The sequence below is a fragment of the Colobus angolensis genome, unplaced genomic scaffold, assembly GCF_000951035.1.
Source record: "Colobus angolensis palliatus isolate OR3802 unplaced genomic scaffold, Cang.pa_1.0 Scaffold409, whole genome shotgun sequence".
Classification (NCBI taxonomy): Eukaryota; Metazoa; Chordata; class Mammalia; order Primates; family Cercopithecidae; genus Colobus; species Colobus angolensis.
Window position 1 is genome coordinate 1,069,291 of NW_012117477.1, and position 16,789 is coordinate 1,086,079.

A 16,789-nucleotide genomic window follows, 5' to 3' on the forward strand; every position below is an offset into this window, starting at 1 on the left:
ATATAGCAATTCACATGATTATGATGCACAGAAAACAAACTTTTTGTGTGAGAAAATGTAAAAGGAACATTTTAAAAAATACATTTAGATTGAATATACAAAATTCAATATGATTTGAATCCACAAAGTTCAATTCACAAAAATATTCACGAGTCACAAATATTCACAAGTGAATGTTTACTTGTATTTCTTTCTGGAAGAAAACACATTTTAAATGGTTTCCACAAACATTCAATAACTAAAAGAGTAAATACTTCCCCAGGTATATTCTATATTTATTATGAAAACTCTGAAAATAAGAAATAAAAATTCACACAATAAAAACCATAATACTCATTCCCCCTAAACTAAAGGCAATGATCAAACTCATATTCCATTTTCATCCTGAAGGAATGACATGTTATTGATCTTTATTGTTTTGCATCAAAGAATGTTTGCATTTACTATTTAAAATTCGATTACACTAAGTAATAGGCTGACATGATTCTTAAAAAGCAGTATGTTTTAATGTTAGAGATTAGAACAACTTTGTATTCTACCTTCTCCCAATGATGAAGCCAAAGACCATGAACACCAAAATGATGGTCCCAGCCACAGCAACCACAGCAATGATAATGACAGGATTCTGTTCACTGGAGACAGCTGTAGCTGTAAAGAGAGGAAACAGGCTCAGAAATACTTGACACCATGCAAGAACTTGGAAGGTTAAATAAAATTAGAGATATCTTTTCTATGTAATTCACTCTAATTTTAAATAACTGCATTATTTTGTAACAAAGTAAATTTAAATAAATGTTTATTTCTGCCTTTCAAAGAACTGGTAAGGACAATACTTTCACATATTTTCCATTTATCAGCTATAAAAGAAGGTATAAATGCTCACTGAATGACTATATTCCTGCTTAGTTGTAGAAAGCTTAGTTATAAATCAAGAGATAGACACATCTGATCTGCTAGTGCTATTAAATCCCTATTGTTCCTCAGCAAGGCGTTTGATTTTGATCCCTTTGTGTCTGTTTTCTGGTATGTGAAATCAGAACCAAAATACATACCTCATGTATTTTTTAAAGTACTTTAATGCACATTAAATGCTTTATCTCTCATATCATCAATTAAAATAGAAAGCATAGTGTAATCATAGTTAAACATTATGAAATTATAGTCCACTATAATTCAGGAAAAAGATGAGCCATATTATCTGTGTTAATTTTCATGAAGTATGTAGTAAACACGTTTCATATTTAAGATTACAAAAATAGCTAGCCTATTTTAGAAAGAGAAAACTTTCTGCAAGTACTTTTTAACAAAACACTATCATTACCTAACTGCAGACACTTCTTGTACAATAATAAATACTTCTTCTATGCTCATTAAGGCAAACTCAGCTGAACCTTTCTGACAGTCTCTTTGGGAACAAATACATGTTTGCATGTCTTTTAAAACATTCTCTGATATAGAATTTTTGCACTTATCACTTCCATTTTTCCAAGCTAGTGAAATTTTATTTATATGGTGACTCACAATTGCCATATTTTCCCAGTTTTGTATTTTCGGTAGCAATACAGACTTTATAAAATCATTTAAGACATATGAAACAATGAAAATGAATATTTCAATAAATGATCCAGTTGCAAATATCATAAAATACATAATGTCAAACTAATATAATTTGCTAATTCTGAAACAATCAACAGCTGCAATCTTTAATTTAAGGCAGGATGGAAACTACCTTTCCTTCTTGTTGATGGCAAGGGACTAGATCTCTAGAGTAGTAATTCATATGAAGGCAAAACACATCTTGCCACAATAGGAAGTATAAAGTTTTTTTTAGATTGGTCTTTCTCTAGTTTATTTGTCTGTCTCCTTTTGACAAATTATCTCTTAATTTCGTATACCTATGCTAACAAGAAATAGCTCCTGTGTTGAAAAACAGTAAAAACAGCTCTGGTCTAATAGATACTTTCTGAACAAAGAAGATTATACACATTCTCTAATTTATCACCTGCTGAATTGCTCCCTGAGGGAACTCAAAAAGGTTAAAAAAAAAAAAAAAGAAGAAAACAACTTTCAAATACTAATTTCTGAATTACAGCTTATTATCACACAACAGAAAAAAGATGACTTCAAGTACTTTAAAAATTTGTTTATTTTCTGTTTTTAGTCTTTTTTCTATACATTTTAAGAAAGTAAAAGAATGGAGTAGTTCCAGTCATGAGGAAGGAAAAATTATGTACATATGTTATGAAATTCTTTCCATTCAATGTGTCCCATGGGCCTAATTCTCTGCTTGTTTTAGGCTCAGTTTTTCCCTTAGCTTCAGAAACAGAACTCTAATGAGAAAAGTGAACTCAGGTGAATGATGAATCAGAATTTGTGCATATTTATTTACACATTTTTGTATATTGTCAGGGTCACACTTTAATCTTTCCACAGTTGACATTAAGGTTAATATTTTCATCTATTTCACGGGCAATACATATTAAAAATAATTTGCAAAGGCTATAAATAGAATATCATGGTTTTAAAACTCAAAAAAGTAGATAGGATACTGCATAGAAGGGGATTTTAGGATGTATGTGCAATGGAAGAGACTGTCAAACTTCTCTTTACAAACAGTGCTCAAGTGACTTCTTTTAGACTGCATCTTATCTTCTGCTTATAGACTATGCTATAGTCTATGCTTATAGACTGCTTTCTGGCACAGCGAGTCACTGCTCCCTGACATGGTGATATCACTGGACCATGCATTCCATCAGCGCTTAATTGTGTGGCCAGAATCTCTGTACCTGCCCCTCTCTTTCACTGAAGTTTCAATAAAGATCATGAACTGCGTGTTTCTGTGTCTCCTTAATTCTTAGCATAGTAACTTACGCTGACTCACTGGTTCACAAAGAGTAATCTGGAAAACCCTGAGAGTCCTCAATAACTTTTCATAGAGTCTGCAAGTTCAAAATAGTTTTCATATAATATGAAGATGTTATTTGCCTTTTTTACTCTCATTTGCTTACAAATGCAGTTAAGATTTTCAGAAGGTATATGACAAGATAATACCATGACTCTGATGTCTAATAAAATGTGTTAGTGTGTTCTTGTGTTTTTAAAGTTTCCATTTTAATTTCTAATTTGGTGAATATTAATTGATATAACCAATATAAAGCATTTTTTGATACCCTCAACATTTTTTAATAGTAAAAGGGCTCCTGGGATGGAAAATTTTGAGAAAGGCTATGTTTAATAAGAGCTGACACTGGAGACTTTCCATGAGAGGGACTCTCCTTGACACTTTGTATATATTAACTTAATCCTCAGAATATTTTGTGAATTGAGGACTACTATACGAGAAATTAAGGTACAGAGACCTAGCTCATCCAAACTCCTATAACCGGACATGGCAGAGCAGAGAGATTTGAAACTAGGCAGCTCTCTGCTGGCACTGAGTGATATTAGTAATTCATTCTATGCTGATCAGTGTGAAGTATTCATTTATTGCTAATTTACTGAGTGCCTTCTGTGTCTGACACCATAGTAGGCACTGGCAAGACAACAGTAAGGAAAAGAGATATGGATTCTTCTCTCATCAAGTTTACATTCCACTGGGAGACAATATATTGATAGTAAAAATCACCAAATTCTACTGCAAAAATCCATTCTTAACATACATTTCATGTGATCTTTCAGATTCCACTACTTTATAATCTCTGAATCTTGGTTACTTCTTTTTTTAAATAATAAAAATAATATCTGTGAATCTCAGCACTCATTAAATGATAGTTTGGTTTAATATTCTCAATTTACAAAGTCAGGAAAAGGCATAAATTCATCTTGAATCTTTTGAAATCCAAAAGTGTTTTTAAATAATAAGGAATGATTAGGTAAATGTGAGATACCTGACATTTTAAGTTTAAACTATTTATTAAAAGATGAAAGAAACCATAATTTGAAGTATTTTTTTATATTTGAATTTACAGGCTGATATTATGATATAGATCTGAGTTGAAAACTACTAGAGCACATTTTAACACTAACCACTCAAATATTTAAATATTTAAATCTTAACTTAAAATGCTTTAATGTTTTGGGGGACACTAAACTTTGATATGCTGATTCTTGATCTTATATAATCTATTTAAAAATAATACTCATAAAAAATGGCATTAAGTTCACCAAATCAAATTATGTAGCAAATTTTTAAACTGATGCCTTTATGTTTACCATTCTATGTGAATGATTTATATGTCAAAATGATTTCAACATACATTTTTATTATTTGTGCCTACGAGAGTTACAGATTTATTTTAAAATGTAACAAAATATGTGGAAGAATAATACTGTTACCAAACTTAACAAACATTAGTTAATGCAAAGGATATTTATCAATTTACTCTACCTTTTAAATATCTATACAATTCTTTCTTTAAAGCCAACATAATTCTTTAATCAAACTTATATTAATTTAATTTGTTTAAAATATTTTAATTGAGAAAAGTCATATAACATTTTCCAACTCAATTTTGATTAGAATTTTGGAGGAATGCTGGATTGGCAAGGAGAAGAGATAACAGCTGGGAACCCATGTGCCTGAGCAGTAACATCAGGAGGAATCAAAACCCTAAAATATAGAAACACAAACTGAGACATCGGCTCTGTTGAGGAGCAACAGCAGTGGTATTCAGGGTGTTCTGAACTTGCACTCTGACAGCAAATGGGGACATATATCCCAAGATACATCTGCTTACTTCTTATACACTATATATATATAGATGCAATTTTACTATAATCTTGTTGCATTATAAAACATGAACAAAATGATAAAGGGGCTTCAAAGATATTAGCTATATTCTATTTTTAAGATGAGTGGTTATAGGGATATTCATTTAATTATCTCCCTTATATTTCATATATACTTTAAATATATTCATTAGTATGCATGAAATATCCCATCACATAAATGAAAAATGTCAAAAATAAAAATAAATATAAGTTCTAAGACCTTCCTGAACTCTCATTTTTTAAATCATTGCTAAAGGGTAAGTCACTTAAATGAATACAGGTCCTTAGATACCATCTTTCTCTTGTTCACCTCACTACACATTCTGGCTTCATTTGTGGGTTTCTGTGAAGTAGCCGCTTTGAGGGACACACTTAGAATAAGATTGTTTTAAGGTCGACAAAAACATCTTGTGTCAATACACAAACTGAATCAGTCCTGCTTCTGTTTCTAATTTCACCTTTTTCAAAAAATAAATCCAGTATGCATTAAAGAAACTAATTTAAATCACAAGGTTCTAAAATTGCTAAACAAAACAGCAAATGTTAAATTATGAATTTTTACAAAGTACATTTATATGTACATATATATGATGATGCAAATGATCACCCCAATATTGAAAAAAATATTAATATATGCTGGAGTTATTGAGAGTAAGAATCCAAACCAAAGGCATAATTACCTTCAAACATTTTACCTGTAGCTTCCTCTAGTGTAGCAACATCAAGTCTGGGACTGTAGTTTCCATAACCAGCAGCAGTAAAAGCCCGAATCTGGAAAACATACACTGTTCCTGGTTTCAGATTATTAATGGAGGCTGAAGTAGACTTGGTTTTTACTGTTGAGTAGGTCCGTTCCCTTTGATCCTAGAAACAATATTTAGAGGAAATATTTAATTGTGATTGCAACCAGACAATTTGACAGTCAACTGTTTCACTTTAATTCAATTTGCTCCATTGTTTTTATAGAGGCTACATTGTACTTTGTGGAATATTATAACATTAAGTCACTTCTAAGGTAATATAAAATGAACATGTGAAACACATGCCTTTGTTATATATATATTTAGGGAGAAATAATTTAGTTAAAACATTTATGATATTTTTAACTTTCGCACAGGTAATACATGACAAGAACCACTTAGCCATAATATAAGAAAATATCCTACTGGTCAAAGAGTGGGTACACCTGCATCATCTACAGTTTAGTAGAAGTCATCAAATCATAATGTAGCTCTCTTAAGTTTTTTTTGAAAGTTATTCAGCAAGAAAAAAAGCTAGATGCTAAAAATCCAGAAAGTTATTAATTCAAGAAATTCAGTTAACACTACCACTATATTGACATACCAATTTTTTAAAAACAACCCTGAATTTCTCACAGAATAAACCACTTCTGCAAAACAGTATTTAATGAAATATTTTTAAAGTAAAATTATAAATATTAAAATTTAAATACATACGATTTATGGCTTGAGAATATTTTAAACATGATTTATTTCTTTTTTTCATATTTCAGATATAAAAACTGATGCAGTTTACTAAAATAATAGTTAAATGTTTATTAACAATTTTTAGCCTATCATCAAACACATTTTATGTGCATATATAATAAGATTAAGAAGGAAATAAATGTAAAAACTCAAGCATATAAAAACTCCATCAAAACAATATTTAAATAAATAAAAATTTAAATCTTCCTTGATATGATTCTCACAAGCTATTTATGAATAAAAGCTGTAAAAATTATACTTCAAAATATACAATTTTAGAGAGTTCTTACTTGGTCTGCAATAAATTTATGTGTTCAACTTTATCTGGCAATGAAATTCTTCATTGAAATCTTAAAATGTCTATCTAGTTGCTCGATTTGCCTTCACAGTAGATTTGCAAAAGTGTAAATAAATATATACTTAAGCCTGATTTACTCAAACTGATCCGTGATTGTCCTCATTACAATCATTTATAAAAATGATAGTTTGTATTGCATATATTTATTGCAAACAAAAGACCTTGGCATAACTCAGGTGACACAAACATCACGCATGTGTACATATACATTACAATATAATACAATACAATGCTATTATTGTCTTTTAGTTGCCTAATATGCAAATTTAGTGAATGTAGATACTTTTTCTGTAAGGCCAAAAAACATGATTTGAACAGATTTATTCAAGAGAAAACATTTGCAAAATATTTCAGATTTATATTGTGAGAAACTTTACTCTTACCACCTATTTGTTTCATTGCTTTTGAAATTTGATGCAATTTCAGCAGGGACTATAACTGTTAGCTTTCATGGGAAACCAGATATACCAAAACCAGCATTAAAAACAATTATCCCCTCTAAAACACATTTGGTGGGATGAGAAATGAAGCATATAAAATGCAACCTTAGCAATGAAGTCATGAATTCATAATGTAAGTAACAAGCAAAAATATTTTAAACTTAATCTGAACATTAAAACAAAATCATATTTTAAACTAATTTTTTTTTCAAAAAAACAAAGTTATCTATTGCCAATGTACTATATACCTTTCAATTTATTTAGTCATATCAACTCATCCCTAAAGTTTTCTCAAAGCTTTAAGCTCCCAATTTTCTAATTGTATTGTCTAAACAGCTAAAATGATTATGTGTATTATAGCACTTCAGGTAACTCAGGTAAGCCAAAAATAGTAACACTTATTATTATTACTGTTTGTAATAGCAATGGTTTCCACGTTTCAAACCTTGCCCCAAGTCTTTCTGTGAGGTGGAGTTCTAAATCATAATCTGTGAACATGGTTCATATAAACATTTTTCTCTTTCCAAATGAAACAGAAACAAATGCACTCATATACTCAGATATATCACTAGTTACTAAAATTTAACCATTATAGGGAGATTAAAAAGGCAGCACTTGGGTTTTAGCCATACTATTTGGAGAGGTGTAAATAAGTACCATACATGATTATTAAAACACATATAAAATAAACTTCAGGAGGAATTTAAAGGAGTGAAATAGCATCATCTGATTTGTAAGTCTGAAGAACTACATCTTTATTATACAAAATATTATTTCAAATTACTAAACTATTTGAGGTCATTATCATCACTGAAATCACACAAATTAAACAAATCATTAAGGTCCCAAACAGACATACTAAAGAAAATATTTTTCAAAATGCATTGGGCTGTGTGGTTTCTGTGATACTAAAATATCCTACATCTAATTATTATGATATCAAAAATTGAATATATAAATAAATATATATGCTACAAATGGGACACTTGTGTAACACAGAAACTTAATACACAGAAATCACAGTTAGAGTAATGAGCCAGAGATTCACAGAGATGGTTATTATAAATGGCTAAAATTAACTATGAAGTTTGAAGTAGCTCCAAATGGTTGGCATAATGACCAACTTTAGTCTACAATACAGTAGCATGACATGAGACACACAGCACATTGTACATTTCAGTTGCTCTTAGCACTTACTTTCTCGTAATACTTGATTTCATATTCTGTGATGACTCCATTGGGATGCTCTGGTTCCTGCCAGGAAAGCTCGACACTCCGCTGCAGCACTCTCTCCTTCATTACTCCGCTCACTTGCGAGGGAGCTGTTTGGACAAGATGTGTCAATAAACAATGAGAAAATTCACTGGATGCCTCAAATCAAATGTCACAACTGATCAGTCCCATGCTGTGCCAGTTTCATTAAGGTAAAAGAAAGCACCTTTTCATAGCTCACAATTCAGAAGCTAATGAATATTCAAACAGGACCTTATTACTGTTCATAAACCTTAATAGAAATTTAAATTAAAGTGCAAACAGCAGAAGATAGCATTGTTCAAGTTAGTGAAAAATGGAAATGATGGGGCTGAGAATGACAATTAAGCAAATGAATGCTAATTAAGGCTAGAAAATATGATTTCAGATTAATCTCCAGTGATAAACTAAGTCCAAATATTTATTTCACATGCAACAGCAATACACTTTTAAAAGAAAAAATAATTTAATATTATGCAAGAAAAAGTGTATGAAATGGCTACTTTGATCTTCAGTGAAAGGGATCATATTTTTAAAAATGTTCTCATGTTTCACTTGGTGTGTGTATACTCCCAAAGAATTCTAAACAACTTTGGAAAACATCTTTAGACTTTATTAGGTCAAGATGCAAGAAAATGCAAAGGCTGCCTGCTACTTAAAATACGTGCATGAACCCACATACATACACATGGACTCTTGCATGTGTAATTTATACCTACGTAACCTAGGTTTCAAGCTTTGAAAGGAGCAATTCAAAGCTACAATCTTGCTTTCTCTTTCTATACAGATAATAATATGCTTAGAGTTCTTTCATTCTAATTAGTGACATATACTCCTTTTGGTAGCTAAGTCTGTGGAATGTAGCAAACTTATTTGCTCTGTCTAATTTGCTCAGTGATGATTAACTAGTTGTCTACTCTGTCTAAATGAGTAGCTGCTCTGGTTTGGCTGAATTTCAGTGGGGTCATTATGTTTCATGTATCATGCTCTATCTCATTCTGTAAAATATTTTCAGGCTGTTAATTTAATTTTCAGATGTCTGAAATTGTTAATAATCCTGCTGACAGAAAAGCAATTATATGGACCAAGCCGTTTAAACAACCTTCCGATGTTTATCCCTTTGGCTTTATTTTGTTTCTTCTACTTAATATTTTCTTGTATCAATGTCTATAAAACACATTTTTCACTTCTTTCCGGCTTGGCAATTTTGAAGGAAGGACATCGAAGATGCATGACTCTCATTTCCTCCCAGATTACTAACAAAAGCGTAACGAGGGCAGTTTAAGTGGGACAACTTTCCCTTGAAGGCGATGTAGCTGAAGTACTCAACAAACTGTGTTTACAGTCTAAATGCATTTCTGATATGTTTTCAACGAAGCTAATTTCTAATAAGAAATCTTATTTTTGTCACAACTTTTGAAACCTGAACATATGCAGTAAATAAGAACTTATCTCTAAAGTGACACGTCTCTGTACCCAGAACATGCTTAGCATAACTCAGCAGACTGCAACATTCAAGAGGCCGCTTCCTTAGGCCATGGCCTTAGGAACCCAACTCCAACTAATTGTGACATGAGATTCTACTTGACAAATAATCTCTAACAGTACAACTTACTTTAAAAAAATCATTCCAAAAATTTACATTTTAACTAGTAAAAACCATAGACACCAGCACAGGTGAGTATACTGCAATCGTTAACACACTGAGTTACCTAGGAGTGCTGCTGGTCTCTGATCAGGGTTTACAATTTATGTGTGCCATTTGAAAATAAGTTAGTTAGAAATAGGTTAGAGAGATTGTATGTGTAAATCTCTAGGTTTCTTTCAAATAACACTTATAGCCTACTGTGATTTTCAGTATAAGTCAAACACTAAGACATTTTGCTTAGTTTCTATCCCTAACTATCACTTTGCTTGGTATGATAAAAGAGGCAGGAGACTCTGAATTCTTCAAGTTATGGAAAAGATTTGGGTTATAAATCTACCCTAAGTTTCTGATACATTGAAACAAGATCTAAATATAAAATGAGATGATTTTTGCAAGTTATACACTAAAATTACACTCATTATTTCACCCTGGAAAATAATTTTTACCTACAAAATCACAGCAATTGGAGACTGAAAAAGAAAAGCTGCTAAAAATACTTGAAATATATAATATTTTGAAACTCATAGCACAGTGCTGACAGTGAAGTATGCCTCAACGTATTTTCCCTTTTGCACAGGAGCCATATCTGTAAGTGAATATACTCCTGAATTCTTCTATATTTCTTTCTTTTTTTCTTGTATCCCTTGCTGATACTATATCAAGTCCCACATTTTAAGAGGGTCAGAAACGGAAGCACTAGCACATGGCCCTTGAGAATGGATAAACTGCATGACAGGAAAAATCTCTCTCTGTCTTATGTCTTTCAAATATAACATTTGGTACAGAAAACATGATTATATGTTCCCCGAGCTTCAATACCTTAGGTATAAGGATACACAACTCACAGGATATACAGCTTATAAACAAAAACATCTCTAGCCTAGTTAGACTCTGACAAGGTAATTATTTTCAGATAAAGTTATATGTTAAAGTAAAATTAAAGTGGCATAAGGTATGTTAATCTTAAAACAATGATTTCTATGGATAATATATTTGATTTACTAAATTAATGATATTGTAACAATCTCACTAAGAATGCACTCACTCTTACATCAAAATATTCAATTAACTACCATCTAAAGTTCATTTCTTAAAGGAAAATAACACTATACAAATGAACTATACAAATGAAATACACAAACGACAATATACAGATGAATATATAAATTAATTACATGCTTTAAGAACCAATTTGGTGTTATAACATTTAAATTATAATTTTTATACTTATCAAAATGAAATTAGATATGTTGTAATTGGAATTATGTGAAGATAGTAAATAGTAACCAACAAAAATAATGAAGTTCCTGAATTGAAAGATGTAGATAAACAAATACTGTATATAAAACAGCTTTCTGACATACATTTTTAGTAGGATTTCTAACAAAAAATTAACATACTCATTTTTACTAGAGTTTCTAGAAATATTCAAATATAAAAATTAAATTCAACTGAAAGATGGAACTTCCTTTGCCCTTAAAGATCTTCAAGTCTTATCAGGGATACAAGATATTACAAATAAATAAAATATAAAATAGACTAAGCCATGAAGCAAATTATTAATTGTATTTGGAATTTTCACAGATGACAATGACAGAAGACCTTAGGAAATTCAAAATTTGTTTCCAGAGTTCAAAGTGGTAAATCTCAACAGCATAAAAACAAAATTGATAAATTTGATGAAAGAGTAAAGCAAAAGTCTAATGACAGGCAGAAAAGTAAATTTGTGGAATGTGTTTGTTAGTATAAGGCTTTAAATTGAAAAATAATCAGTAACAAGAATGGCGGGTTTATGTACAGACCTGAACCAATCAGCATTTTACAGATTTTGAGTATCAAGCACTCATATGTGATCTTTGATCTTAATCAATTTCCAACTAAAATCCAATTACAAAACACATATTTAAATTACAGAATGGAATTTATTCATAAGGTCTACGTACTGCCTCCCTCTACCCCCTGCCAACCTGTTAAGCTTAACTATTTGTAAATGAAAATTTGTTAGCATGAAGTAGGGAAAAACACAATTTTAAAGCACAGAATAGTAGGCAGAGTGACCCCACAAAGATGTCTATACCCTAATCTCTGAAACAGGTAAATATGTAAATTCCATGGCAAAAAGGGTACTGCAAATGTTATTAAGGTTACAGACCTTAAAATGAAGAGATTATCCTGGATTCTTCCCAGTGGGCACTATCTAGTCATATGAGCCCTTAAGAGCAAACAGAGATGCTGCGGAAGTCAGGCAAATTTCAACTGTGGGAGGAACCAACTTGACATTGCTGGAGGGGACCTCAGAGAAACATGAGAAGATATGGGGCAGCTTTTAGGATCAAACTGGCCCTGACTGACCGGCACAGAAATCAATAATTCAGTCCTATCAGAGCAAAGAATTTGAATTCTTCCAACAACAGGAATGAGCTTGGAAGTAGATCTTCCCCAGAGTTTTCAAGTAAGAGCCAAGACCAGCTGATAACTTGATTTCAGCCTGTGAGGCTAGTACTTGAACCTTGCTGTGCCCAGACTTGTGACCTACAGAACTATGAGATAATAAATGAGTGTTTTAAATTGTTCAGTGTTTGTGGTAATCTGTTATGGCAGCGATAGAAAATGAATACATATAGTAAGAAAAAAATCAGACCTACTGAAATTTTTACGAAATTATGAAAACAGTCTAGTGATTTCATATTTAAATAATGTGATATTAAATTGTATGTTGAAACAGCATGGAATCAAGGAATATTGACCTTAAGACCCAAAATACAATGTTTCATAGAAAAGAACTTAACCAAGATAATGAATTTCATTTTGGATTTACAAAGTCAGTTATTTATACCATTCATTTTTTCTACACTTACATGTTTCTAACTGAATTTAAACAAAGAATGAGATGGAAAAATATATCTGTATTTTTAAACCATACAATAAGGTAAGATGGGTCAACAAGCATAAAATGACCTTTCATCAAATATATCAAGTTTTTAAATCCACTGAAATTTGTTAGAAATCCATTAGGTAAATACAAAAAGGAAAAATAAAGACATCTTTGGAATACAGTCAAAGGAAAACCTGATAATAGTAGAATGATGCTCTTTCATGGAACACTTTTGCTATTGTACATTATCAGTAAGAAATTCATTTTTAGCAATCCTCGAAATAACAAATGTATGTGTTACTATGAGCCTAGTATTTTAAAATATTCAACTTTTAGCTTTTTCACTCTTCCCCACAGGTGTTCATTTTTGCACTCTAGGAAAAACATAAAAATACATACAAATGTGCTTAAATAACGAAATACTTGGCCATAGTTATACATGCAGTGCAGTGTATCATGTAACATAGCAATTCTGTTTCTATGGTATGTAGATATATGTATAAAATGCTAAACACATAATTTCAAAAAATTTCAATTTCCTGGCTGTGGAAAAACAGGGGCACTAATAATATTAAGAATGATAGATACACAATTTTAGCTAAAAAAGTAAGTACAGGAACTAAGGGTAATTGAACCTGTAGCAATTATGAGCTATTCATTTGTGACAGATGTCTGTCAAATTATCTTTGACTGGAAAGAAGCATGATCTGTAGTTAAAACCAACATAAATTTTCATTCTATAGCAAGTGTTTGAAAAAATTGGTGGAAGAGGAATGATGTTTTTTCAAAATTAAATTATGTTATTTGCATTGCTATCTACTTAACATACCAGTTAGGATAATGATCTTCAAAATGTAAAATGTACAATATAATAAGATATATAACAGAATGAATTTCTAAATAAATTCAAGGAACGGTTACTAAAAAGACAACTTGACTAAGAAATAAGGTTTGAAAGTTCTTAAAAAAAAATATGATGTTGAGCTGAAAAAGTAGGAAAATAAAAGCATCCTGCATAGGGGCCCCAGTCAGGTATACATGTGAGTTATCAATCAATATATCTTCAGTAGAGTAATAAAATACAAAATAAGAACTACAAAAGTCACCACTTCACAATCTGATCAACCAGGAACAATTCTGTTCTTTAAAGCAGCGATTGTAAAAATGATCTGACAATACATCTTCTTGAGAATAAAGTTTTCTTTTTCTAATCACCAGATAATTGGCAACCAATTGTTTGGACATTTAACTAATTATTATATAAGTTAGCACTTCTCATGAAAACCTATAAGTAAAAGGCTATAAGGGGCATCCGGTTGTGGAGAAGAGCTACCGTTGGTCTTTGATGCTAAACACATACTAGGACTCCTCCTAATATCTGCTAAAGTACTGACTAAAATGTCAACTGTTGAAAGGTTCATGTGCAACTCTTCATACATTTTAATTTTAATAGAATTTCTCTTAATGTAAAAAATATAAAATTTTGAACACAGTAGGTAAAAATTAGGCAAATTCCCCGAACTGGCTGTCCTATTGATACCAGTCTTACAAAGGAATAGCTCAATAATGACCTAACATGACAATTGAGAATGGTTAAGGAGTTCCTGATAGTAAGACACATGCTATCTATCTTTTCAATCAACAAGTAATACTGTCTTTTTACTGGTTTAGTTCTATTCAACAAGTATTTGTTTGGCATTTACTATATGCAAGGCATTGTGCATTTTTATAGTTCCTTAGAATTTGCAACATTAGACAGAGAGAGAGAGAGAGAGAGAGAGAGATTTCTTTCCTTCTAAAGCCCTATGAGGTAAATACTGTTTTTCTTGCTCTCTCTCTCTCTCTCTCTGTGTGTGTGTGTGTGTGTGTGTATGTGTGTGAAGAAGTTGAGCATTAAAAATTAAGTAGCATGATCTCAGAAAGAGGCATATTTTTATTTAATCCATGCTTTTAAGCCCTAATTCCCAAGTAGTTTTCAACTATACTGCAAAATTCTAGGCTCCGACACTTCCTGAGAGCAGAAACTAGCAAGAGGAAAGCTAAGCAGTCATTCATTCATTTCATATTTATTGAGAATCAATGATGTGCCACGACATTAGGTTTTGAGAATGTAAGGATCAAAAGACCCATAGGGATCTGCTTAGTAGGCAGTAGCAGTCTCAGAAGCTGCAGATACTAGAAGAGATTAAGCTGAGCAGAGATTTTTTTAAATGGAAAATGCGTGTATATGCTACAAAATTCAAAAATACTAAAGCGTGAAAATTGACACTCCCTCCCAACCTGTCCCCATGTAACTAAGGTACTTCTCGCTGAAGCAACCACTCTTAGCAATTTATTTGGTATCCTTCCAGAAATCATCTAGGTTAACACAAATATGTGCATTTATTACATCAATGGTATTTTTTGATTTATGCTGTATTTTATAACATATCATTTAACACACATAGATCTGCATCACTCTTTTATCAGCTCTGTTGTATTCCATTATACATAGGCACCATGATTTATTTGACCAGACACTTATCAATAAGCATGGTCCTTTCCCACCTCTTTTTCTTACTCATTATGATCCAATGAAACTGCTGGCAAACTGGTATCTAATTAGTTAATCCTATAAGGAGAGTAAAATATTTCAAAGTAGTCTACTGCCCACAGGTGAAAAGAGGTAGGCAAAATTACATGGACTGAATAGGCAAAATGTGACCATTGTGAAAACTCCTTTAGAGGTTTTGCTTTAGAAAAGAAATGAGCACTTTATTTAGTTATTATTATTTAAAATATTCCAGAGCAGTGCCACTCAAAGTGCAGGCTGGCTACTCAAAACGCAGCTGCAAGTTGTTGGTGTGTGAGAGGAACTTGTGTCAGATGTACATCAACTACATCAGTAAGCACTTTTTTGTAGCTCAGCTGACATTTTTTTCTTAGTAAGATTTCTTGATGAAAGAAGCTTTTCTTTTTCTTTGCAGCTTCCTTGATCATTTTCTTTCTGGTGCTAACTACTTATCTGTCATATGCTGGCATTTTGAGTAAGAGTGACTTTTAAAAGTACGCTAGCATTAGTCTTAAATACCCTTCACTGTAACACTAAAATGCCCAAAAGGTAAGATTACTATAATATTTTTACAGATTTCTGATGATAACTCCTTTCGCTCATACCTTCAACATATAATTTCTCATGACTGATTATAGTATAAGGAGTTGTACGAATTGTAAAGATGATGATGTCTCAGTTTCTACCTTCCAGATTTAAATCCAGAAAACAAGTTAGAACGGGAATGCGCACAAACAATCTAAATGCAAAACTAAATGTCGTAACATACATGAAATAAAAATCAAGTGCCAACATATTCCTTGGAGGCATTAAAGAGCAAAACACACAGAATATTTCCCTGTTGTCAACCCCATTGGTAATTCAGCATTTGATTGGTAAATAGCCATGCACTTAAACAACTTATCAATACTTTTGGCATTATATCTATCATTATATCTATAATCTGCAAGTGATAACTTTGTATCAATTAGATAATAACAAACTCAGTTTCAAGATTGGGTACATATTTTTCTGTCTAGTGGCCTCAACCAATAAGCAACAACTCCTTGAATCATTCTTCCTCTGCTTCAGCTAATACAGATTTTATTTTCTGTTGATAAGAGAGAGTGGCTACACAATGTGTCATTCAATTATGTTACACTTGTCTATCTCCTCAACTATTCTGATGCTCCTTAAACGTAGAAAACTTAGAGAAGCAGTAGAGCATAGGAATGAAGAGCGTGGGCCAGAGCGCTAGCGCATGGCTTATTTGCTGTGTGATCTTGAGCAGAAAATTGAACCTCTCTGTGTCTCAGTTTTCTCAGCTTTAAAATAAGGATAATCAGAATACTTACATCACAGATAGAATTGTTATGGAAATTAAATATATAAATACATGTTAAATACTTAAAATCATTCCTAGCACATGG

General features: G+C 31.7%; 1 protein-coding gene across 6 annotated transcripts in view; it reads right to left on the minus strand.

Moving 5' to 3' along the window:
• Nucleotides 1–16,789, minus strand: part of EPHA7 (EPH receptor A7) — a 178,354-nt gene that overhangs the window by 24,109 nt on the left and 137,456 nt on the right. For 5 of the 6 annotated variants that reach the window (XM_011956031.1, XM_011956032.1, XM_011956029.1 and 2 more), the window contains exons 6-8: nt 8,253–8,377; nt 5,451–5,634; nt 540–648 (exon numbers count right to left, since the gene is read on the minus strand). In XM_011956031.1, the coding sequence (XP_011811421.1) occupies nt 540–648; nt 5,451–5,634; nt 8,253–8,377 (418 nt within the window). The remainder of the gene's footprint in view (nt 1–539; nt 649–5,450; nt 5,635–8,252; nt 8,378–16,789) is intronic. The other variant, XM_011956033.1, reaches the window with a different exon arrangement.